This window comes from Loxodonta africana, chromosome 6, assembly GCF_030014295.1.
Source record: "Loxodonta africana isolate mLoxAfr1 chromosome 6, mLoxAfr1.hap2, whole genome shotgun sequence".
Classification (NCBI taxonomy): Eukaryota; Metazoa; Chordata; class Mammalia; order Proboscidea; family Elephantidae; genus Loxodonta; species Loxodonta africana.
The window spans coordinates 40,288,896-40,314,977 of record NC_087347.1 but is presented as its reverse complement, the minus strand read 5'-3'; the positions used below and the strand labels follow the sequence as shown (position 1 = coordinate 40,314,977).

Below are 26,082 nucleotides of genomic sequence, written 5' to 3'. Positions count from 1 at the left end.
TCCATACCTCCTGCATAATCATGCATCCATGAGCATTTAATAAGTACAGTGTGATGAACATAGATGGAAAACCATACCTGAAACAAACCTTTAGTAATAGGCAATGGCTGAGTGGGTTGATGGTGAAAGGGCTGGATCTAGTTCTATAAACTCCATCACTGGTACTGAGAACATGTTCCTGCAACGCACACACAGCCCACCATATCCCCAGAAGTGAGGTTTCTTGATGTTGTTGTCACAGCTATTTCTGGAATCCCACCACTCTGGCACTTTAGGTGACATATTCTTGAAACATCTGCCTCTACCTGAAAAGTACCTGGAGAGGAAAGATGAAGGAATATTTTTCCAGGTATCTTTCAACAGATGAATATATATTACAGGCTATGTGTAAATATAAGACATCAGAACAGAAGTTCTCATCTGCTGGCCTATTAAACATTTGCATCAGAGTCACCTAAAATGTGGATTAAAAATAATATTCCCAGATACCACCCCAGACCTAAGGAACCCAATCTGAAGGAACATGGAGCCCAGGAATCTGAATTTCTAACACTTTCCCTAGGTGGTTCTGATGCACCCTCAGGTTTGGGACTCTCTAGCTGGGAACACCGAACTTTCCACTGGGAAAGGTTGCCTCTGGGGTGTGGCTAGGTAACACCTTTCTCTTAGCATCATTTACAAATCTATTTTTTATGTTCCCCACATCCCTTCCTGTCAAAGGAATGGAATGTAGGATGGGATTGTCTATTATTATTTCACAATTAAGGATAGTGACATAAAACATCCTTGGTGAGTGATGTTGCTGCCAGGAACTCAACCTCACTTGTTAACTGTTGTTTCTAATCATGCTACTGACCTTTCAGTAGTCAGGCTTCCCTGAGGGTCATAGGTGTGAACTCGCAAAATACTGGAAGATACGGGTGCCTGGCTCCTCACCACTGCACCTCTGGTTGAAAGGGAATCAGCTGAAGCCAAACCCCTGAGATCCCAGCCTAGATGAAAGCATGGCTGAGCCAGTCCCAGACTGGAGAATTTCCCTGAAGGTTCATTTTCCATAGGGCACGCCTGGGATTTGTGTTTAGTTCCCAAGAGCCCTTGGAAGTCTTAGGTTAAAACAATTCTAAGCCCTCCCTGGGCCAGTGAGGTCTTGTTCAGAGTGACCTGGGAGAGATCTGGTCTCACTCCAGATTTTTCCTGGTCTGACAAGCACTTTGAGCACCTAGAAGCGAAAGCACAACCAGAAGTGTCACCTTAGGTAGTGCTACCATTATTTATTGAGTGCTGCCCCCTAGAGGATTAAAACTGTTCCGGCATTGAGCCGTTTGGAGACCCCAGAACTCTGAACTAAAGCCTTACCCCCTATCCTACTGCAGGAAGTCAGACCTTTCCTGGCGTGGACTACTGAGAAGTCTTGCCTCAGGTGGTACAGAGGACTGGCAGGAAGTGAGTTAGCTCCCCAGCTTAGGACATCTCTTAAAAATGTAAATCCATAATGCTGAGATTCAGGTCCAGGAACAGAAAGCAGAAAACCAAGACCGACCCTTCCCTCTACCAGACCAAGGACCCTGGAAGTATCCTCATACTTCCTCACCCCAAGACTAGAAATCCAGAATTGTTATTCTTAGGGTTCCTTAGTGACCTTAGGTTTACCTTTTCTCTCCTCTCCCCTCTCCCCAGGCCCTTGACCTAAACCCCCACTACAATGTTTCCAGAAACAGGACTGCCCCACATTGGGTACTTGCTAGAATTGTTTGGTACCCCTGGTGGTGGGGGAAGGTGGCACTAAAGGGTCCTCTTCTTTCAGGGGGTGTCACTGCAGATAGTGTTATTTGTCCTTAGATTAGCATCTTGGCAAGGACTTAAACTGTGATCTCTGCTTAAGGTTCAGAATCTGGACTGCCTCTTCACTTCATTAAATATTGAGGGGTGGGAGTCTTTCTTTACAATTGAACTTTAAACAGGAAAAATGTAAATTCGGAGTTTTTAATAATGTGGATGTGCTCTCAAGCCTTAAAAAAAAAAAAAAAGAAGGAAGGAAGAGAGGAAGAAAATGAAAGGTAGCTTTAGACCAACCAGAAGATAAGCTCCCTGGAAGAGCTCCCCAGGCCTCTGTTACATGCCCTTTCAAACCAGGCATCTAAGATTAACAGTGTGATATGCAGCCTGTGGGTCTGCATGGCACTTTAAAATCCCTCTGTGGATCGGCTCAACTATTTGCAAATCACTTCTGATTCAATTTTGTTTTGGTTATCTCAGTGTAAATAACAGTTAAGTGGGAGTTACAGATTTTTCAAACACTAAAAGTGATAAACAAAGCTAATGGCAAGTCTAGATAAGGAGGGAAACCACCCAGAAGAATCCACAAGGACAAGCAAAGAAGAAAAGGAGTCAGATATGTGTGTTTCTTGTTACTGAAAACTTATTTTTCTTGATCTGCAGAATGGCAGAAAAGGTATATGCCGGGTGTTATTTATACTATCCCTCTTATAGTCTTTATGATAAGGTAGTAATACGTGCCTTGAGAAGCAAGACAGTTTGGAATCCACAAAGCCATCCTCAAAAACAAAGATACAAGTGTTTCCCCCACTGTTAGCTTGCACGTTCCTCTAAACAGTTTTCAGGCCTCCATTTAAAAACAGTTGGCATAATGCTGTTTTCTTCCTCTCGCATTGTGACCACATTTCCATAGGGACAATGTGAATCGAAGTAGTGACGGCACCACTTCGAGGAGATGCCCTCGTGTACCTGTACTTTTTTGGGGGGCGGGGGGGGATCAAATTTAATTACAAAAAAAAAAAATTCTGGAAGAAGGTCTTTGCCCTTCTTCTGATAGCTACAAGTTAGGGGCGCAGGGATAGCTACATCTTCAACAGGAGAGCAGAGGAGCATGTTTGGGACGCAACAAAGGATCTGAGTAGTAAACGCTGGAAGTGTTTGGGGTTTTATTCAGCCGGGGCTGACGGTGTGTGTCGCCGCCACGCACTGCTGCCTGTGCGAACGCATGGCTGAGCTGCCGCCTAGCTCCTACCCCAAACACTGTACACCACCCAGCGCCTCTTGTAACGCCACCGCGCGTGGCATTGTGTTGGGCTCTGCGTGGGTGGCATCGGAATCACGGAATTTAGGGGGAACAAGGATTTCCTCCGCTTCCCGCACAGTCTCCCTCAGGGCGAGGGCGACGTGGCCGAGGGCAGCGCGCCCGGGGGTGGGTGTACCGGGCGCTCCTTCCCCGGGCGTTAAGCACGGGCGGCGCGGCCAGGCGCAGAGAGAGGTGCGCAGGACTGGCGGGGGGTGCGGGCTGGGAGAGGGGCGTCTGGGTAGCTGCCTTTACTTTGATCCAGAGGCGGCTGGGGAAGCCGCCCCGCCCGAGTTGGGTGCCGCGGAGCTCGCCTTTGCGCCGCGCTTCTCCGCGGCTGCCTCTTTAATCAGGAACACAGAAGGGGCGGGCCCTGAGCCGGCGCGTAATCGGATAGCTCTGCCGCGGCACTGACATCCACACGCGGCTCAGCCTGAAAAGGCGGGGGGAGCCCGAGGGGAGGCAGAGAAGGCAAGGGAGGCAGCAGCCCGCAGCCCGCCCCAGCACATCCTCTGCCGCGAAGCCACTCGGCGAGGCGCTGGGCGAGGTGGAGGTGAGGGCGGGCGCCGGCGAACTCGGAGAGGGGCTCGCTCACTCCAGGCGATCCCAGCCGCCGCCGCCGCCGCCGCTGCCGCACCACTAACAGCAGCAGCCAGCAGCAGCAGCAGCAGCTTCCATCCGCAGGCTCCCCTCGTGAGGCTGACCAAGCGGCAGTAGCCGGCGGGGGAAGCTCCCGCTAGAGGAACCCGGCGAGGGCAAGAGCTGTGTGGCCGCCGCCTGCTCGCGCCGTCGGTCGGTCGGTGCCTACGCCCGCGCGTCCGTCCAGGGTGCCGGCGGGGGATGTGTGTCAGTTTACGCCTCTGAGATCACACAGCTGCTTGGAAGCCGTGCGATGCCCACGGCAATTCCTGGCTTTTCTTTTTTTATTATTTTCACGTTTGGCTTTTGGGAAATATTCGTGATGTTGTAGGATAAAGGAAATGACACTTTGAGGAACTGAAAAGAACATTCATGTGTTTTGTTCTTCAGAGGAAACTGGTCCCCTCCTCCCGGCTTGCTCCCCCTTTGCTGATTTCAGGAGCCACCTTCCTCCTGGCGAGATTGGAATTCCAGCAAGAATAAAGGTGAATACGGGCCGTCCGGACCCAGGAGGGAAACACTGACCATTAGAAATCTTTGCAGAAGACATTGTAAGGAAGAAAATAAGAGACTGAGAAGAAACACAAAGACTTTAATTATTACAAGAAACCTACAAATTCAGCTCTGGAGAAAGCCTCCTTCTCCGAAATGGATATGTTTTCTCTCATCTGGGTTTTCTTAGCGCTCTACTATTCAGGACAAGAAGTGAGAGGCCAACCAGGTAAGCCCCAGAAAGTTTTTTTTTTTTTTTTTTAACATGCTTTTCCTTTAAAAGCGACTGCTAATGCAGGGGGCGACGCGGCACAGTACAGAAGTAGGCTCCCTTAATACTCAATAACTTAAAGAGATCCCTGCTGGCCCTCCCTACACCAACGAGACAGTCAAAACCCAACTTTTCTCTCCTGCTAGGAGTGTGTGTGTGTGTGTGTGTGTGCGGGTGTGTTTTGAAACAGAATTTGGCGGTGTTCAGATGTCACATATGGACTGAATCAAAGGTTTAAAAATACTACAAAGCCTTAGCATTACAGTTTTGGGGGATTTTTTCCCCGTTTTGAAGCAGAACACATCTCCCTTGAGTTTCCTCAACCTAGCCAGCGAAATATAAATCATTTGCATTCCCTCCACTTAGCTACATTGAGCAATGTTAACCGAAGGGCTTCGGAAAGACAAGAGACTAACTTGGATTTTCAATGCTGCAGATTCTTCGTGGAATGGGTGGATACCACTCAAAAAAAAAAAAATCATTGGATTTGACTGATGAAGCAAGTTGGTTTGTGGCTGAGACAGGGGCTTGGGGTTGGTCGATTCTGGCAACCAAGGCCGTTAGTGGTCCCTGTTCTCTTTCCCTTATCCGTGTGTCTTCTGGGAAAGTAAATCATGTGTTCTTTTAAAAATTATTATTAGATAAAGCAAAATGCCTGGCCTTCTAAGGTCTCTCACTCTTGTGAAGTGCTTAGAAACTTTTGAGTGGAATTTGTACTCAACCACTGCCAAAAAGGGTGTGTGGACGGACTGCAGGAGATAAGCACCAAGGCCCAGAACAGTCTGGGGCCAGCATTTGTGGGGAGTAGCAGGGACATACTCCCTGACAAGGAATCTCTGACCTCAGGGAATCTAGTGAGACTCATCCTTCCTTCCCAGGACCACACTCCAGGGCGAGCCTCTCTCCCGTCTGCAAAGTGTCTGGAATTTGACAAAGCTAAGCTGCTGCTACAGGTGATTAGGGATGGGGAACCCAGCTATGGAGGAAATAGGGAAAACAGAGGAGGAAAAAAACCTTCCTCAAGTGCTCTAACCCCAGGCCATGGCCTCAGTTGCAGGTCTCACCCCATGCAGCCACCTGGGCATCATCGACATCCGCTAGTGAGTCCTGTGAGAGCTTGGTTTAACGAAAGAGGAGCTTTGTGCCTGGCACTCCAGTTCTCCCCTTCCAGCACAGGTACACACACCCACTTTAAGCTTGGGTGTGTATTTTAGGGGGAGGAAGATTCTGGAATGCACAAGCCTCCCAACTCCCCAGTTTGCTGCCCCTTCTCTGCCATGACTGGTCGTCAGGGCAGCTGCAAAACTCATCAAAGGGATGGGTGCAGGTCACACTTGGGGAGATTCCCTGTGCCTCCCATTCCTCTTGCCTTAATTCTAAATTCCCAGCTTGAAGCGAAATTAAATTACCTCCTACAGACCTGGATACTGCGTAAATTAAGTATGTTTGTGTGATTCGCTGTTTGTGTATGTGTGTACGCGCGCAGTGAGGGTGCGGACGGTACATTATGTATTCAGGAAGACTCCTGTAGGCCCAAGGCGCGCGAGAGCGCGCACCGGCACACAAACACAGACACACACAACTTCAGGTTTCGTGTGCTGTGCGCAACAGGAGGGGTCGTGAAGACTCGGGCTATCTCCAACCCAGATGTTCGCACATCTGTCCCCGAGCGCTGTTTGGAGTGCGTGTACGTGTGTGTGCGACACCCGCTCGAATCAACTCCCGCTCTGCCACCTGCCTCCCGAGCTCTCTGCGGAACCCCTTCCCATCCCTAACCCGGGACCGCGCTGCGTCACTTCCAGAGAAACGCAGAGGCGCGGGGCAAGTCACCCACCACGAGGCCGCGCGGGCAGCCGGGACCCACTCGTAGTGAGGGCGCCGGGCACTGGGTTCCCCTCTTCTCCAGCCCAGTCAAAAAGCGATCGCATGCCGCGCGGGCCCCTCGGGCTTTCAGCCCGAGCAGCCGACTGGCACCCGAGGATATGGCACCGGGTTGAAAAGGGCGAGGCCGATCGAGACCTCTGACTCACCCGTGCGCGCCGACCGAGAGAGGGCCGGGCCCAGCCGCCGCCACCCCCGGCGGGAACCGATTCCGAAAAGGAGAGTCAGGGGAAAGGGAGGGTGAAAGGTGAGCGCAGGACAGCCACTGCGCAAATAGCCCGCGTCCTCGGCGCGCGGTCCCGACGGCTGTCGGGTGGCAGAGAGGGCGCAAGGGCGCCGCGCACTGGGTTCCCCTTTCCCGGCCACGCTGCCTTGCCAGGTCGCAGCGCCGCCGCCTGCCTTCCTCCCTCCTAGGCCCAAGCACTCAGGGCTGATTGCCCGGCCCGGGGCGCCCCCTTCCGCCCCTCCCCCCTCCCAGCACAGCTCTGCGCCAAATGCTCTCTGCCGTGCTTGGAGAGTCGGCTCTGCGGGACCCGGGGCTGGCGGAGTCAGGGACCCAGGCACAGACCGAGCTGGGTGGTGGGAAGCCGGGGTGGGATTTCCGAGTGGAGGACGGAGAGAGGCCGGGAGGAGCCGGTTTGAGCCGCGGAAACGCGCGCAATCTGCACCTCCCCTTGAAGTGCTGGGCGCCGAGCGCCCGCCCGTGCGCCGGAACAGGTGAAAAGCTTGCGGCGCTAGGGTTAGGGTATCCACTTGGTGAGGGCGTGTTGGCCCCCCAGGTCGTCCCCACCCCTCACTACCCAGCGCCGTCTCTAACGCCGCATCGATTTGTTTGGGCTACGCAGCGGAAACAGAGCCGAGAGAGCCGTAAACATTCTATTAGGCAACTATATTCCCAGCGAAAGCAAAGCTGAGGCTCAAGCCTCGGCGAAGTTGGCCACTTCCAACTTCCGGTCCCCTCCTCCTCCTCCTGACTCAGGACACCCCTAGGGAGAAGCTTGCGACATTTCCTCGACGCTGCCCAACGCCGGAAAGTTAAGATGCGGCTGCGGCGCTCTCCCCGGGAGAAACCTCTGCAGTCGCCGGACAGTTCCCTCCTCCCCTCCCCCGCCGCCTCGCTCTTTGCTTTTCCACGTGAGAAAAAGAAATGCACGTCCAAGGCTTCATTTCCACTGATTGATTTCTTTTTAATATCAACACACACTAACAGAAGCGAGGCGAGCTGTGATTAAATGGTGTCCCCACCACTTGCCTCGGGCTGACTGCGCTGCAGCCGCTCCCTCTACGACCCCAGCGCCAGGCTGCTGGGCGAGGGGCGGAGGGACCCGCAGAGCTGAGCGTCTGGAGGTCGGCGGGGTGGGGGTGGGGTTGCCCCTCTGGCAGTCATCAACGGGGCGGGAATCAACTTTCCCAACCAAGCTTAGAGGATCCGACCGGTTGTCTTGCAGCTCCTGCGGCTCCGGTTGGATTTCTTCTGGAAGGGGAGGGGATTGATGCCCGGTTTCTTGACATGTGCTCACCGCTCAGCTCTCTCCCCTCCCTTCCTTGCGGTTTCAGACCGAGTGGAGAGCCCCCTGGCGCTGGCCATTCCGCGTCTGCGCCTGGCCACGCAACGCCCTTTTGCTAGTTAGTCGCAGGCCGCGGGGGACTGGGTTTTGCTCAAGAAATCATTCAAACTGGCAATGGACAGTCCTTTTCATATGGTGGCGACGCGTAGCCCTGAAGTCCTCACCTCCGAGACACACCGCTCTTAGCCAAAAAAGCCCAGGCCCTATAACCACCCTCCGACCCCACCCCCACCTATAGGAAAGCTTTGATCCGTGCTTGGGCTTTAACACCATTGTCATGGACATGGGCAGACAGGGTCAATTCAACCTTTAGTCTGGACAGGATGATCAGATAAGGGGTGTAAATTGGCTGTAGGGAACAGATCTGGGTTCAAACAAATCCTGAGAGAGAAGGAATGACAGTCTAGGCGCCAGGTCAGGGTTTGAAGAGGGTTTCTTTTAGTCTCTCTCCCCGAACTGCGGGCTGGCTGTCTGTGTGCAGGTAAAATAATTTGCAAAGCAAAACTCTAAACTCTTAGATTCTGTACAGACAGCTGCTCTGGGCTCGAGTTCAATGCCCACATTCAGTGGGTGCCCAGTAAAGTACCCCATAAGTAGCCGTTGTCCTTTGCCAACAGAACACATAGTGCAAAACAGCAGAGAGAGATCCCCAAGAGGGCTCCAGCACAGGCCCCTGCTTGTTCAAGATGTGCCTGGTAGAATGTGAATGCCCAGGCTGCACTGTGTGTTGAGAGTTTTATGTCATCATCCCACAGGGCCCTCAGACATTAAGCCACAGAGCATCCAATGGGCAAAATGAAAGGCTGGGAGGGTGCAATGACTAGAACGTGGTCTATGAAGACAGGACTCCCACCGTCCTCCGCCAAGTGGCTCTCCTCCCCCACTGCTCAATGTGAAGTCCACATTCTGCAACAGAAAGGGCTGTCCCTGTCTTCGTGGTATGAAAAAGCAACGGAGTCCAAATGCCAATTTACATGCAATGAAGCATGAATGAGAATAACAGTTGGGGAGGCACCTGGCAGTGGGGCGGGCTGGGGTGGTGGGGGTGTCCAAGAGACTCCTAAAAGGAGAGAGACCACAGGCTAGGTGATTCTGAGGCCTCTACTGTGGTGTTTTCCATCTCACTCACTGTTCACGAACACAATCAAGAGAATCAGCTGACTTTGGGTGACCCAAGTGTGGGACAATTCTGAGTTCCCAGAATTCAGAGCCAAGTTCACTGGTAGAGTTTTCAAAGTATATTCCCCAAAGGCCCTGTTGGAAATACTTTAGGAAATAAAGATGAAATCCTATTATTTAAAGGATGGAGCAGAAGAATACCTTATTAAGTTTCTTGAACTGATGAGGAAGTACTTAAAAGGTAAAGTGTAGGCAGCAATTAATTGACATTAACAGGGGGCATTAATATATCTGAGGTAATTGATCATCTGGCCATCATTTGCTACCAGATAATGTTTGTGGTACCCTCCTTGAGTGTCAGACATGTGTTTTGATCCCCAGAAGTAAGGAATTTGCCTTCCCCCCCACCCTGAATTAACCCATTCTTGGATAATGCTGCCCAAATTTATCCCGGAGAGCCTACAGCATTTTTCAAAACTTTATCTGACTTGGTGAGAAATGGCCAAAGGCTCAACAGTTTCATCACCTAGCTGGATTCAGTGAGGGTGGATTCCAGGACACAGTGGCCTTGTGTCGTGGCTGGCCCTCCAGGAGAAAGCATCTTCTAAAGGTTTAGGAAGCTGTCAAGTTTAGATAAGGCTGAGCTCCGATCCTAGGGGACCTTGGTTGTATTAATAAGGAGAAATTAATTTTTAACTACTGGGAATGTTGCCAAATTATGTGACCTTTGGCAGACCAGCTGTGCTATAAAAATAAATCCCAATTTCTGAAAATGCTGCTCCAATGCAGTAGAACAATAACAATGTGATATTAGTATAGGGAAAAGTGGGATCGAGAAGAAAGGAGAGTTGCCAACAGCCTCCGATGTTGTGACACAGTGTCAAACTGGAGCATCCTATCCCCCTGGGTCCCCAGAGCACAGGAAAGAGGGCCAGGATGACAAGGAGCGTCTGTGTGTTCTAGGAGCAGAGAAGGTGTTAAGTGCTTCCAGCCCACTCACAACCCAGCCTTGGACACATCTCTCATTGTTCACACAGACAGATTACTGGCACAGGGAGAGAAAAAGGGGTTTACAAACAGGCAACATGTGTGTCTTTCCCTAAATGCCACTGAATAAGTTTGTCACTGAGAAGTTTTGGGGGGAACTCTCACTGGACTTCTCAGCTTCAGAGATGTTGAAGCCAGCGCAGCCACTGACCAGCTCCGTGATCCAAAGACTCTTGTGTGATCAGTATACTTAATCTCTCTGTGCCTCAGCTTCCTTATTTGTAAAATGTATTTAATAATAGTACTACCTCATTGTGCTATGTCAGAATACATAACATGCTGTTTGGCACATATGAAGCCTATTTGGATGTCACTTAGTTTTTAAACCAGCTTTATTGGGATTAACTATATCTCATGGTCATTAGAAAGCACGCTATATCTCTTGTAGTAAGTTTATGTTATTTTTATAAGATTTGGTGGGGGGAGTAAATAATTATTCATTCATTCTCAGCTCTTACCCCACTAGACCTTTGTCTGTGTTTTATAAGGACCAGATAATCTCCCACCACACTGTTCTTCACAGGTGGATCTTCTCTGCTGGAGTCTCATCTAAGATTTACGTCTCCTTTGTTTTTTTTGTTTTTTTCTTCTGCGTTCAGTGTTTTTGCCTCTACTTTTATTTCTCTCTCCCTCTGTATTTCCTTCTCTCTTTCTCTCCTTTCCTCCTCTCTCTCCTTCTCGCTCTCCCTCCTTTCTTTCTCTCTTCTTTCCTTTTCCTCCCTTCCATCCTTCATCCCTGAAAGTGTGCTCAGCAGGGAACACAGTGTTTAAGGCGCTGTCTGGAATATGTAATAACTTCTACTCTGGCATTAAGGCCCCTCAGCAGCTGAACTCAAAAAAAGGCATCATAAAGACAAAATAGCTTTTACCCAGCAAGACTCTTAATAATCCCATTTCCCTCTGGGTCTTCGTAAAAGAGTCATGACCTAATCCAGAAAAAAGGCAGGGGGCTGGGAATAACAAAAGGAAAGTACTCACCAGTAGCCTGCAGTGGACGGGGCTCCTGGCCAGGCCAGCATAATGCACATGTCCAGGCACGCCCTGCTCACGGCCTGCTAAGATTCCACGATAACCAATGATCCAGGCTCTAGTGCCTCTTTCAATGAAGAAGATAAAGGGAATTATTGCAAATTACTGGACTGGATGGTAAAAATAATTGTTTTGATAAAGGGGGAAAATAAAACTGGTATGCCCAAAAGGCATATTGGGGACCAGGGGAAGGGACATGGGGAGGGATTGAGTAGAAAGATGTGGGCTGAATTCAAGTAAGAGAAGGTCTACAACCAGCTAATAGTTTGGTGATAAATTTAATAGTTTGTATCTTTCTAGTGCTACTGACAACAGATATTTAGAATTTGCCGTTGGGAGGGTTGGGGGTTAAAATAAAGGGGAAAGAAAACCGTCAGCTAAATTAATTTGACTATTATCATAATTAAAATGTGAGTATGCTTTTAGCTTTGTCGTATTGTCTGAGGTTAGTGTGTCCTCAGAGAAATAGTTCACACCAACTCTACCTTGACCTGTGATTAGGTATTATTATCCCAGACAAGTTATTTAAGCTCTGTGTTTACCCTTAAAAAACATTTGTGTTTAGTAACAGCTGTGGCTTGGGCAAGAAGGGTAGTAGCTGAAGAAGCAGAACAACTTAGTAACTAGGATTTCTTAGGATTCTTTCTAGTGATACTTTTTATATTCCTTAGTCAACTACTAATTCATCAAAATGTATTGAGTCTAACTTTTAGGCAAGGCTCTGGGTTTGATTCTATAAGATTTGGCAAAGATCAATCAGAAAGAAAGTTGTTTTTGGTCCAATAGGATTGATAAGGCCATCTCTTAGAAGATGCTAAAGAGCTTCAGACTCAGTATTTGAGGTATAGAGAGGGGAAAGATATGCCTGGTGTGGGAGATCAGGAAGGGCTCCATAGAGGAGGTGACATCTGAGCTGGACTTGAGAGGGCTGATGAGATTAGAGCTGGGAAAGTCATCCCACGTGAAGGGGACAGTGAAAGCAGAGAAAAGGACATTATGTTTGTTTGAACACTCAGAAGTTGTAGCTTAGAATGTGTGGAAGGGAAAAATTGCAAACAAGTTTGGAAATAATAAAACCAAAAACCAAAGCCGTTTTTGAGTTGATTTTGACTCATAGCGACCCTATAGGACAGAGTAGAGCTGCCCCATAGAGTTTCCAAGGAGCGTCTGGTGGATTCGAACTGCCAACCTTTTGGTTAGCAGCCGTAGCACTTAACCACTATGCCACAAGGGTTTCCTGGAAATAATAGCGTGGGCTAAGTGCAAGGCCCAAATTGCTAGACCAAGCGGTTTGGATTTCATTGACTAACCAATGGGGAGCCATTGGCGTTTCAACACAAGCCTTCGGTTGATCAAAATAAATGAAAAAATATTGTGTTACCTTTTTCTCCCTTTTTTTTTTTCTTTTGGAGAAACCTCAAAATTATTCTCCTATTTCCTTCCCCAAATGTCTGTTGAAATGGCCAGGAATTGTAATCCCAGATCTCTCATCAATGGCATCAAAATTGCATTTGCAATGAGGGCTGGGAAACAGAGGACATAAATATAAACTAATGATATTACATCGGCTGCCCTATTGGAATTGCATTTGTTTATGATATAAGATGACAAATAACAAGGTTACCACAGGTGGCATGATTGGAGGTCAGGGGAGGTAATCACATCAAACTTACATTTTAACGATTAAATAAGGGTTCATTTTTAGAATCCAGATTGAGGGAAAGAGACTTTTAAAAGGCTCTATTTCCAGACTTAGGATCCCTGGTGGTACGAGTGATTTGCAATCAGCTGCTAACTTAAAGATTGGTGGTTCAGACCCACTCAGCCGCTCTGCGAAAGAAAGGCCTGGTGAACAGCTTCTGGGAAGATTCCGGAGTAGAAAACCCTGGGGAGCAGTTCTACTCTGTCACACATGGGGTCTCCATGAGTCAGAAGCAACTCAACAGCAGTGGGTTCAGTTTTGTTTTTTGTTTTTTTCCCAGGCCCAATTTCCAGTTCTTTCCTCTGTGAAATCATTAGAGGTGTTTTTGAAGAGCGAAGTTTGCTTCATTCCTGACTCCTTTTTCCACACTGCCACTCATGCTCACATGCAGACTTCCTCTCCCGCTCTCTGCTTCCCTTCCTCCTTCCCTCCCAGATGGCCCTTTTTTTCGGAGAGATTTCCATTTGCTGTGCCTTCAGGAGTGCATCCTTCACTGCCACCGGCCCCATAAATTGAATAGATTGTATCCCTTCCCAGTTGCCTTAGGAAGTGGTCAAACAGCCACATTCCTGGGCTGATGGATTGGCTCATTTCTCCCCAGCTTAAGCCAAGATACAGATTTTATGAGACTGTCTTGTGACAGACTGACGTCGCTTTGAATTAAACAAAATCCAGCCTCAGATCACAGAAATAACTCTTAAAAAGCAGATTACCCGGAGCTTGTGAACAAAATTTGGTTAAAATGCTGAGCAAAGGACTTAGATGATCGGGCAAGGGATTTAAAGAAACTCTTTCTGGTCTTTTCATGCATCACTGTTGTTGACACGCTCACACACAGAACTGTGTATCCATAATATTTATAAATACACAACCACAGACTCAGTTAAGAAACCCACGTCAGCAGAGCTAATGTGATGAAAAGAGAGATTCGAACTCGCCATAATGCAAGACAGACGTGTTCGTCCAAAGAATCTTGAAGTTTTGTTTGAAGCTTACCCAGCAAAAAAAGGGTAATACGTTGAGTAAATGTCTTGTTGTCTAGGGAGGTAAACAGTCTTTTTAATTTTTGGTTCAATCTATTAGCCAATAGGACCTTTTCCCCACTTCATTACAAACCACCCCCCCTCAAAAAAAAATACCTGTTGCCGTCGAGTCAATTCTGACTCACGCTGACTCTACAGGGTAAAACTGCTCCGTAAGTTTTCTCGGCTATAATCTTTATGGAAGCAGATCACCAGGCCTTTCTTCTGTGCCTCATTATGTTGTTATTGTTGGGTGCTGTTCCGTCGGTTCCAACCCATGGCACCCCTAAATACAAGAGAACGAAACACTACCCGGTCCTGCGGCATCTTCATAATTGTTGTTATGCCTGAGCCCATTGTTGCACCTACTGTGTCAATCCATCCCATCGGGGGTCTTCCTCTTTTTCGCTGACCCTCTGCTTTACCAAACATGATGTCCTTCTCCAGGGACTGATCCCTCCTGATAACATGTCCAAAGTACATGAGACAAAGTCTCATTCTCCTTGCTTCCAAGGAGCACTCTGGCTGTACTTCTTCCAAGACAGACTTGTTCGTTCTTCTGGCCCAACCCAGTGCCCTCAGTCCATGGTATATTCAATATTCTTCACCAACACCATAATTCATCAGTTCTTCTTGAGTCTTCCTTATTCATTGTTCAGCTTTTGCATGCATATGTGGCAATTGAAAATACCATGGCTTGGGTCAGGTGTACCTTTGTCCTCAAAGTGACATCTTTGCCTTTTAACACTTCGAAGAGGTCTTTTGCAGCACATTTGCCCAATGCACTACTTTGTTTGATTTCTTGACTGCTGCTTCCATGGGCATTGATCATGGATCCAAGTAAAATGAAATCCTTGACAACTTCAGTCTTTTCTCGGTTTATCATGATGTTGCTTATTGGTCCAGTTGTGGGGTTTCTGTTTTCTTTATGTTAATGTGTATCCATACTGGAAGAGCCCTGTTGGTACAGTGGTTAAGCACTCAGCTGCTAACTAAAAGGTCTTTAGTTCAAACTCACTAGCTGTTCCACCAGAGAAAGATGTGGCAATCTGCTTCTGTTAAGATGACAGCCTTGGAAACTCTATGGGGCAGTTCTGCTGTCCTATAGGGTCACTATTAGTTGGAATTGGAGATGGCACATAACAACAACAGAACTAATTTTTAGAATCACTCTCCTGTCGTTCATAGAGATGAGACAACAAAGGCTCAGAGACATTTAATAATTCACTCAAAGTCACACAGCTAGCCAGTGGTGAGACCAGACTGCAATGTAAGGCTTCTTACTGTAGGGTCGCTATGAGTCGGAATTGACTCTACAGCAACAGGTTTGGTCTGGTTTGATTTTACTCTTGATTCCATAATACTCCCAGTAAACTGCCCTGTTGGAGTGAGTTAAGTGGCAAGGTGACAACCTTCTCTCTTTTTAAGTAGGGGAAAGAGTTTACTAATAATTAAAAGAAAACAATGCTGTGGAAATAGGGACAGGATGGGATTACGCTGTGGATAAAGGATAAGTTATAAAGTAAACGAAGGATATTATTTTCCGAGAAATGAGTCCAAATGTTTTTCTCCTCCAAGTGTCCTCAGGTACATTTAAGAAATAGATTTCTTCTAATCCTTTTACTCTTTCTCTTTTCCATGTCATTTTAATAAATAAGGGAATTGAGATCTAGTTCAGTGGGCTTCAAACCATATTCCATGAAGCCCCACATGTTCTTGCAGAAAAACCCCTCAGGGATGAAGGGAGGGGCTGGGAAGATGGAATTCCACACTCCTCCCGAGACCTTCCTTCCCAGCACCCAAGAAGAGCTCCACTTTTATCTTCTTTGAACCTTGGGATTCTGGGTAGAATTTTGCTTGAGGAAAAAAAAAAAAATACCACCTTTAAAAAGAACATTGAGAACTACAGACTTAATTCAATCCACTCATTTTACAGTTTAGGAAACTGAGACTCAGGAAGGTCACACTGAATTAAGGATCCAGAGGCTGCGTTTCTTCTTCTTACTGAAGTCACCCTTTTCTTTTCATAGTAACCCAGTTCCATTACACCAGATCCACCTTGACAACAGCCTGACTTACCAACCCCACATCCAGCCAGTTTGCAGGTTCCCCTGTTTTTGCCAAGGACTCTGTCCTTTAGTTCAACTAACCAGCTGATCTGATTGCTCTTCTTATACCGCAGGGCTGCCAGCAGGCTGTTGCCTGGTATCACCAACTAGATTCCTGGGCTGTTGTGGAGTAAGGCATTGTAATTCTGATTATTTAAGAGTCCTCACTATAGCCAGGCTTTGGTTTTTAGTAAATATTATTGTCAAGTTCAGGCCTTGCCATGTTCCTTTAAAACAACTCCGTTTGAATTTCCTTAGAATGCAGACCAGATTTTTTACAAGCTTCTTTTATCCCAACCCCTTCCTAATACTTCCTAGGAGTCCCTGGGAGGTGAAAATGGCTAAAGCACTCACCCGCTAACCGCAAAGTTGGAGGTTCAAGTCCATCTAGAAATGCCTCAGAAGAAAGTCCTGGCAATCTCATTCTAAAAAAAAAAATCAGTCATTGAAAACCCTGTGGAGCACACTTCTATTTTGACACACATGGGGTTGTCATGAGTTGGATTTGACTTGACTGCAACTGGTAATTTGTTGTTGACTCCTGGTGACCCCGTGTGTGCAGAATAGAACTGCTCCATAGGGTTTTCAAGACTGTGATCTTTGGGAAGCAGATCACCGGGTCTGTCTTCCAAGGCGCCTCTGGGTAGGTTTGAACCACCAGCCTTTTAGCTAGTAGCCAAGTGCTTAGCCCTTTGCGCTACCCAGGGACTCCTGATTACCAAGGGGCCTGTGATTTTTCTTAAATTGATTCTGTACTAGGATAAGCTCCTTCTGAAGTTGGCCAGGTGACTTAGAATTATAAATAGATGAATACACAATCCTCTACCTGATCCAGGTCCGTCTTATCCCCAGGCAGCAAAAGATGGTGCTCAGGCCACCAACAAAGCAAGGGTACTTGAAAGAAAACTAAAAACAAACCATGAATAAATACAGAGATTTAAAATTATTTGACATTTACATTTCAAATACAAGTACCTAAGGAGTCATTATGGGGAAAAAAATCAGAACTTTGTTGGACTTCCTTACACTTTATAATTTACTGTTCTCTTTCTTTCAAACTACATCTAGAGGTGTGACTTTAATCCTTTCATTCTTGGGCCTCTCGGGTCTTTATCTGGCTTGGCCTGGCCCATCCTGTAGACTTCTCTCCCTGATGTAGAGGAAACCTGCCTTGAACAGTCCAGGCCTGGGTTTTGCTACTTGTTTTTGAGAAATGGATTTGCCCCAGGTGGAAGGTACTCATGAAATAGCTGGAGAATGAAGGCCCTTGTCAACTCACCAGACAGGCTCAGGAGCTCAAGCTTCAGCAGGGTCAACTTCCCATCTGTATGTGGAGACTGGCCTTCAGGGGTTTGCCCTTGAGTTCAACTCTGCTTTGGCTTGGCTTGACTCTTCTAAAACAGAACAGAAAGCATTTGCGAATTTCGTTTTGGAACACAATAAAGGGCCCCAAAGTAATGCTTGATACAGCTCTTCAGAAGAAATTCTAGCTGATTTCAATTTGGGGTATGTGCATGTTTAAGAAACCCCAAACCTGGAAATGAACAGTTATCAAGAGGAGGTATAGAAGGATGAAGTCGGTTTTCTTTGCAATTTTTACTTACCTATTTCAAGAATTCTGTTCTCTCCGAGAAAAATAGAGATGGAAATTCTAGTATTTATCTTTGTGGATATACGTCTGTGCAAATGATGTGTAATATTTTGTGAGAGGGTGTGAAAGTGTGTACAGGACTGAAGTGTGAATTACTAATACGTACATGTAACTGATGTGTGTTCAATATATGTGTTTGTGTGCGTTTTTGAGTGTGTGCGCGATCCAAATAAGAATGTCGAGGATATAAATGTTTGGGTGTTGAAGAGGTTAACCACACACAACGAAAGCAGATGTTTTTATGAGTTCTCAGATGTTTTAATAAATGCCTTGATGTTCTTCAGCTAAAGAAAGGGCAAAAAAGACAAGCAGGCTACTTCTTTTTCCTTTTCTTCATTTTTTAAACGGAGAAAATGTAGACTATATGCTATGGAATATATGTAGTTGAAAAAAATTAAGGGGGGAAGTGATCACTTCTGATGTGAATGAGAAATAGAAGCTTCCTATGAGGAAGATTTTCTGTCCTTACTGCTGACAGCAGTCAGACCATTGCCTGGTCTAATTACTAAAAGCTTAAATCTGGGGTGTGAGGTGTTGAGAAGGAGAAGTTTTTCTTTTGAGAGTAATTGCAGAGAAGGAGTGAGAGGATGGAGAAAGGAGGAAGAGAGTATGGATGATGTGGAAGTCATAATGGTTACTATCAGGAGCTCAGCTCAGGTTTCTTCTGATGGGTTCCATGTCAAAAGGTACGGCGTGGGGTGAGTTGGGGCTACAGTTAATATTATGGGCTGCAGTTTTCTGCAAAATAACTGGCAAAGGAGCTCTACAAACAAAGCAAACAACCAACCAAACCCATTGCCATCCAACCAAAAACCCACTGCCACTGAGCCAATTCCAACTCAGAGTGACCCTATAGGACAGAGTAGGACTGCCCCATAGAGTTTCCAAGCAGCGCCTGGACCTTCTGGTTAGCAGCAGTCATACTTAACCACTACACCACCAGGGTTTCCCCTTGCCATCCAGTCACTTCCAAATCCTGGTGACCCCTTGTGTTACAGAGTAGAACTGCTCCATAGGCAGGGACGGATTAACCGGTAAGCAAGGCATGCACAGGCTTACTTGTGTTTACTTACTAATCTGTAGTGCACAATTTCACATGGGTTTCACCACATCTTTGAAATCTGTGCACTATAAATTTTTGCACTACTACTTTGAAATTGTACATTACAGATGAGTGAATAAGCACAAGTAAGTCTATGCACACCTTGTCTATTGGGTGATCTATTCCTGTCCACAGGGTTTTCTGGGCTGTAACTTTTACAGAAGCAGATCATCAGGACTTTCACAGTGCCATTGGGTGGCTTTGAACCAACAACCTTTATATTAACTCTACCACCATCACCCACTGCCGTTGAGTCGATTCCGACTCATAGCGACCCTACAGGACAGAGTACAACTGCCCCATAGAGTTTCCAAGGAGCGCCTGGTGGATTTGAACTGCAGACCTTTTGCTTAGCAGCCGTAGCACTTAACCACTATGCCACCAGGGTTTTCTTTATGTGAACAGTCACGTGCAAATGGTTTCTGCTACACAGAGGCCTTAAAAGAAGCTCTACATCATAGAAAATTTGCTCTTCTGCTAGCTTGGCAAGAGCAACTGGTGATCTAAGTACCCACTCTTCTGCTTTCTCAGATGGCCACTTTTGGCCCTATTTCACATTCATGAGCCAGGAGCAATAGGCCACAATCTGACAACTTGCTGGAAGATGCTGAGTACCCAGCGTGGGTGAGTGGTGTGGGCTCCTGGAAAGCCTGCAGGACTGGATGCAGAGGAGCAGGCAGTCCCTGGCCTCAGGGCTGGCCTCATCCGCGTCTGGGTGTGAGGGACAGGCTCATTGTCCTCCTGGACTGGGCAAGGTGCACAGTCATCAGAAAGAAGATGATGTGGTCTCTGCTAGCCAGGAGAAATGGCCTGCTTTTGTTTTTCACCCAGTAGGAAATGGAACCTGAATCCATTAGATTCTGGCAGTTCCGCAAGGCACAGTTTGAGCTCTTGAAGGCGGGATGCCTAAAAGGCTACTGGTTTGGAGTTGTGTGTCCCAACCACCATTGTGCAGCGTGCCCATCTTTTATGCATTTAAAGCCTGTCAAGCGCTAATCTAAAGCAGAGATCTGGAAGACAGTAATGCCAGCAGACGTGGGGAATAGTCAAGTGCACCTGTAGAGTTAAAAAATGCATGACCCTTTGCCTCAAAGAGGGAACACAGGAGAAAGACCCCATCCTGGAGGGTGGCTGCTGAGCCGTAATACATAATTCACGGGCCCTTGCTGTTCCATGCAGATGGCGATATTAAATCGTGATTGATGCTAAGAGAGGCATACATCTCAGGAAGATCTCCAAGTGGCTTCTGAATACTTGCATGTCTCTCGTGCCTTCCTGTCTTCTGTTCTGCTGCGGTGTTAAGCAAAACCCCCCATTTCCCAAGAACCCCTCCTGGGGACTATAGAACTTTATTCCCAAAGATATGAGCGTCTTCAAATGTCATCACCCACCTTTGCTGCCTTTGAAGATCGTTCCCTTCCCTCCCGGCCCACATGGTGCTGTTAACCTCTAGCCAGGTACCGCTGGGAAGGGGAGAGTCAGCTACTCCCCTGCAGCCACCTTGCACATGGCTGATGACAGCTGGGTAAAGCAGCAGCACACTCTGGTGTTGGTGTCCAGGCAGGAGGGACAGTGAGCAGAAAAGCGTGGAAACAATACAGGAGTCCATTTGGCACAAAGCACCTTTGTCAAAACTCTGAAGTTGGAGCCAGTGGATTCTCCAATGCAGATTTTTCCACTTGGTGTATAATGAAATAATAAATAGAATTTGTGGTTTATGGAAAATTAAATGTTTGGAGATTTTGCTTTTTCTTTCTTAAAAAAAAAAAAAAAAGCTGAAAATCACCCTCCAGGGCCTGTTCTGGCCCAAAGCTGAAAGTGCTTCCTCCGTCTCACATGTAATTGTTACCAGGCTCGCTTGTGGGTCGGCACCACAAAACCACTATTGTCAGTTCCTGGAGCCTGTACCGCTGGCTGCCTGGGCTGGCCTGGGAGACACGGAGTAAAATGAAGGATTTATGAGATAAAGATAGAGATGGAAGGTTTGAACGAGAGAGGGAAGATGGGCCAAAGAAGGGAGACAGGAAACGGCAGGGGAGCATGTTAAATTTGCAGCTTTCTTGTTTTTCTAATCTCAGACCATGTAATTGGGAATATTTATGACCATTTTCTGGAATATTTTCATTTGGAGAGTGAGAGTGTGTGTGTGTGTGTGTGTGTGTGTGTGTGTGTTTGTTTTGAGGGGGTGGATGAGCTGAAATATCTCTTCCACTGAATGACTAAGTAGGTTAGCCTTGCGGACTGCCATAAAAGGTCTGTAAAATAGTTTTAATCGGCCACTGGTAGAAAAGAGAAACGGGGCGGGGGGGTGGGGGTGTGTGGAGAAAGCTGTAACATGTTTGAAGTTCTTAGGTTGTTTGCTTTCTCTTTCAGACCCATCCTGTGGGGGTCGTTTGAATTCCAAGGATGCTGGCTACATCACCTCCCCAGGCTATCCCCAGGATTATCCCTCCCACCAGAACTGCGAGTGGATTGTTTATGCCCCCGAACCCAACCAGAAGATCGTCCTCAACTTCAACCCTCACTTTGAAATCGAGAAGCACGACTGCAAGTAAGCACTATCCCAGTCCCCTGTGGTACCCGTGGGAGTAACACTGCTCACCTGTCCCCCTCATACTCCTGCTCCCTCTGCCACCCAACGTCAGCACCCATTGCCCCAGCACCCACTAACCAATGGTACGTCTTGATCATAGAGCAAAACTTCAACATGACTTTCTCTTTCATGGGGAAAAAGAGGCCCAGTTGATCCCATAACCTGTTACACTTGAGTCAGTTCCGACTCATAGCAGCCTCATGTGTGTCAGAGTAGAACTGTGCTCCATGGGGTTTTCAATGGCTGATTTTTCAGAAGTAGATTTCCAGGCCTTTCTTCTGAGACACTTCTGAGCGGACTCAAACTTCCAACCTTTCAGATAGCTGTTAGCTGCCCAGTGCTTTAAAAGTTTGCACCACCTGGGGACTGCCTTCTTGGGTGAAAAGTGTAAAGAATAACGCCCTGGTGGTGGAGGGAGAACTTTCATGTGGTGACAGGCAGCTGGACTTTAAAACCCCATTTCTTAACTTTGCGATTTACCTTTCATTGGAGATCTCCCCATTCTCCACTGTTGCTACCACATATAGGAACAGCACCAGCCTGGTTTATGAAACAATAGCTAAATCCCAAGCAGGGGCTTCTTCTACTTCCAGCCTTGGATAATCAGGCTGTTGTTTTACAAAGAGGCAGCTGGTTTCCTTGTAGAAAGAGAGACTAAAACATCCAAGTCTATACTAGTAGGTCAGCGATTCATACTGAGTCTTGATCTCTGTGCTGCACAGGCTAGAATCTCAAAGCTGGTCTTGCGGATTTATTTAACAAATACTGTTCTATTTGCTTTACAAATGTTAATCCATTTAGTTCTCCCAGCAACCCTGGGAGATGGTTGCCATTACTGGCTCCATTTTGCAGGTAAGAATACTGAAACACAGAGCTTGAGTAAGTTACCTGAGGCGATGCAGCTGGTCTTACATCAGTTGTGCCCCCTTGGAAATGTGAGACTTAGGAGATACCTAGTGGACATTTAGATGTTTATGAATGCTTTCGAAAGGTCGTGTTAGCACTAAGGCCCCTAAGAGTTAAGGCAGGGGAGCAGGCCACATTGGAATGCCAAGGTTATGGGTGCCCCGTGTACCGTTTGGGAACCCATGGGTGGTACAAATGGTTAACACACTCAGCAGCTAACTGAAAGGTTGGAGGTTTGAGTCCACCTCAAGGTACCTGGGAAGAAAACCCTGACGATCTACTTCCAAAAAATCAGCCACTGAGAGCCCTATGGAACACAGCTCTCCTCTGACACACATGGGGTCTCCATGAGTCAGGGTTAACTCAAAAAAAAAAAAACTCAAAGGCAACAGGTTTTTGTTACTGGTTTTTGTACTGACTGATGGGCGTGATCTTAAAGTCTTCCCTCGCTGAAACAAAAGCGAGAGCTTTCTGTGCAGAAAAGAATGCACCAACAACCATGTTCTGTCCCAAACAAGCACCTGCAAGGTGCCACTGCTCCAATGGGCATTCAGCACTCCCATCTGATTAGTAAATAGTCTGAGCATTCCTTGTAACCAGGGCAGTGAGGTACTGAAAATTCAGAAAGGAGGCCAGCTGGCGGGAAAGGTGCAAGGAGCAGGCGAAACTCCTAGCACATATTTCAGAGCAGGCCTAGGTCTGGCCCTTGGCTTCCTTGTGAAGGAAACAAGGCCCCTCTTTAACTAATGCTACACTGTGAGGCGCAGTGAATTGATGCCATTATTATCCTCCTAGGACTACTTTTTTTAGGACTACTTTGCACCTACATAATGGTTTTCCTCTAACAAGAGGTAGTCTTTGTTGAAAAGCGAGGGGTTTTTCCCGGATGAATGCTTCATGTGACTAAGAGTCATACGATGCTGTTTCTAATCCCAGATCCACCCTCGACCCAGTGGATAACATAGGGTAACTCATCAGTTCCTCCTTGTCTCAGTGAAATGCACACACTAGATACATTTACCCAACATCTGCAGGCTTCCTAGTCCCTGACAGTGAACTCGACCAAATATTTCTGTTCGAAGAGCTTCTATACATAAGGTGTTTTTGTCCTGGTTCCTCTGGCTGGGCTGCAGAGGGTAGGCACACACTGAAGCCTAATGTACAGAAAGCTTGGGTCTGAGCTCAGAGAAATTTGACTAAGCACCTCTCTCGACTGAGAGCCAAATCCTGTTATGCTTATGCCAGCAGATTTCCCAGGGAAATTGCTAGGAGGTCACCTTATGTGTATTCATGGTGGCAGAGGGGGAAGGTGCCGCTTTCGGAAGGGAAAATTCGGGAGTTAGTGAGCATGGCTGAAAACATGCTAGGAACTATGAAAGGTCAGAAAATCCTGCTCCTGCCCTGCTTTGGGCTGGAAGGTGACTGTTCCCTTCACAGGGCTCAGCCCCGTCATCATGCTTCTGACAACAGAAGGGACAAAGAATTTGCCTCTTCCTGAAGTTGGAGTAGGGGAAGCAGTGAGTCGCAGGTTGCCCTCTGATTTATCATCCTTGCTAAGTGGCTTCCTGTTTTTCTCCTTACTGCCCCATCCCATGGTTCTGACTTGTACCTAGAAGATCAGGAAGGTCAGAAAAAATCTTTTGGGGGGTGCGTTCCCCCCAACGCCCCAGTCTTCAGGCTCTGTTTGGGGTTAAGCCTTAACTACTTAATCCTGTCCTTTATTTCCCCTCCCCTCCTCCATTGCTCTTCCACTCCTCCTTTGTCTTTCTTATAAAGACATATCCGGCTCCTTCAGCTTCTCCCTCTTCCAGGTATTTTTTCACATTGCTGCCTGGCCATTTACATTCGGAATAAATTGGCTTCTCCCCCCACTGCCTTGTTTTACTTTCTTGTGAAAGGAGCGATTAATCTAATTGAAGTCCTGGAAGTTCTGTCTCCTTCTTGCCCTCTTTCTCCCTCCCTCCCTCTCTCTCCTGTACTCCATTTTTGTTCCATGGGAGCTCCTGGGTTTGGAAGGCACTTAACTATGAAAGGAAATTACCCTTCCTTCCCCTTTGATTTCAGGTGCGTGTTCCAAATTGGATTTGGCTCTCCATGCTCATAGGGTGGATATTTCCCAAAAGAAAGCTGCCGAAACTGTCCTGCTGATGATAGAACCATAGCAGGAAGACACTAGCAAAAAGAGGAAATGAATAGGAAAGTCAGACAAAAAAGGGCCATCCCAGCTGGGGAGAAGAGCAGTGGTCAGCATGCCTGCCCTCGTGTTGTCCTCACTTCTTCCTACGAGCACCATTAGCTGGGAACAGGCCCGGATAGGAAAGGATTATCCAGGGCAGTGGCCCCTAAACCCTTCACTCTCTGTACCTTGAAATCTACATTCCAAAGGTCGAGGCTGTTGCTGATCAAGCCCCAGACAGCCTTTTCCCCTTAACCGCCACTTGTTCATTTTGTTCCATTCAAGCTTGCTGTCTGCTTGGAAAATTTCACTCACAAGCCTCAGCTTTGCCTGAGTCAGTGCCATCCAAGGCCACCATCTCTGGTGAGCTTCCACTGACTCCTCCCTCCAGCCACTTGTAGAGATCCCAGCCCCTAGCACCCACAGACTGCTCTGGGGCCACTGTGGTGCTGCTGGGTTCATGTGGCCGAGGGACAAAAGGGCAGGCCTCAAGGCTGTCTGGACACACAGGGAGAAGCCGTTCCATCCCTGTGGTGGTGACGAGGATGCTGCTGTTTCGGCTGCCGGACAGAGGCCTTTCCCTTGAGTCATCGGCCAACGGGCTGAATGTTCTGGTTTTAGAAACACACAAAGTTGAGCATTTTTTCCACTTCTGAAATGAAAAATATATGTATTTTTTTTTTTTTAAAACGCTGACTTGCATATGATGCACAGCTGATTCATGAGTCCTGAACCAGGTGTGGCATCCCAGCGAGGCTCCACAGAGTAAAACCAAAATGAAGAGTCTGGGTTATTTTAAGAATTGGTAATTTCCAGATGGGTACCTTGAAAGACATTTCACAAAGTCCAAAAACCTCCACGAAGGTGCGAAAGAATATTGGTGAAGCAAAAACCCTTATAAGGAAGCAACTCTCGTGATTTTGTGTGTTAAGTTCTGTGCAACATCTATTTACAGTTATCATTGAAGAATGATGCGGCATCGGAGTGAACTTTCCAGATACGTTAAAATGTCCTTTAAAATTCCAAACATTCTTTTTTTCCAAGATTCCTGATTCATCCCTTCTAAAACATGTGCTGTGCTTCCCTTTCTTCTTAAACAAAACCAACATTAAGGAGCGTCAGCTTTTTCTTGATGATTCAGGCTTCTAGCTCTAAACATCAGTTTTTGGGACAGAGGCCCGGTAATGTCATATTGCGATCAGGCAGATTTAGATTTGAAGCCTTTAAACTTCCCAGGCCTCAGTTTCCTCAGCTGTACAGTTTCCCAGGCCTCAGTTTCCTTATCTGTCCAACTATGATGGTAATAACTACTTTGCAAGATTGCTGTGCCTTGCATATGGTAGATGCTCAATAAATTAGCAACTGTGTTATCATTTTTGTGCTTTGCTGTAGGAAAATTTGGGACTTCCTTTTTTTCTATAAGTACTCTTGTTGTCACTTCCTGTTGTCAGTATACCTGCTCCCAAAAACCTACCTCTTCTTACTCATTTAACTCTTTTATTGTGTTTATTGATCTTGCTTCAGGAGGACTTCTTATCTGTTGGGAAGTTTCTGGGGTCTAAACTTTGCTCCAAGGGAGTGCAACTCAAGGCCATCATTTTTAGTTTGCTTAAGTCATCCGGGAGTCCCCGGATGGTGCAAACGTTCTAATATCCTTGGCTGCTAACCAAAAGGTTGGAGGTTCAAGTCTGCCCAGAGCT

At 47.1% G+C, this 26,082-nt stretch overlaps 1 protein-coding gene across 6 annotated transcripts in view; it reads left to right on the top strand.

Annotated features, from left to right (window-relative positions):
• Positions 1–3,618: 3,618 nt before the first annotated feature.
• Positions 3,619–26,082, top strand: part of NRP2 (neuropilin 2) — a 130,403-nt gene continuing 107,939 nt past the window's right edge. For 2 of the 6 annotated variants that reach the window (XM_010602342.3, XM_010602349.3), the window contains exons 1-2: positions 3,619–4,436; positions 21,081–21,258. In XM_010602342.3, the coding sequence (XP_010600644.1) occupies positions 4,364–4,436; positions 21,081–21,258 (251 nt within the window). In that variant the 5' untranslated portion in view covers positions 3,619–4,363. The remainder of the gene's footprint in view (positions 4,437–21,080; positions 21,259–26,082) is intronic. The other 4 variants (XM_010602347.3, XM_010602355.3, XM_010602362.3 and 1 more) reach the window with 3 other exon arrangements.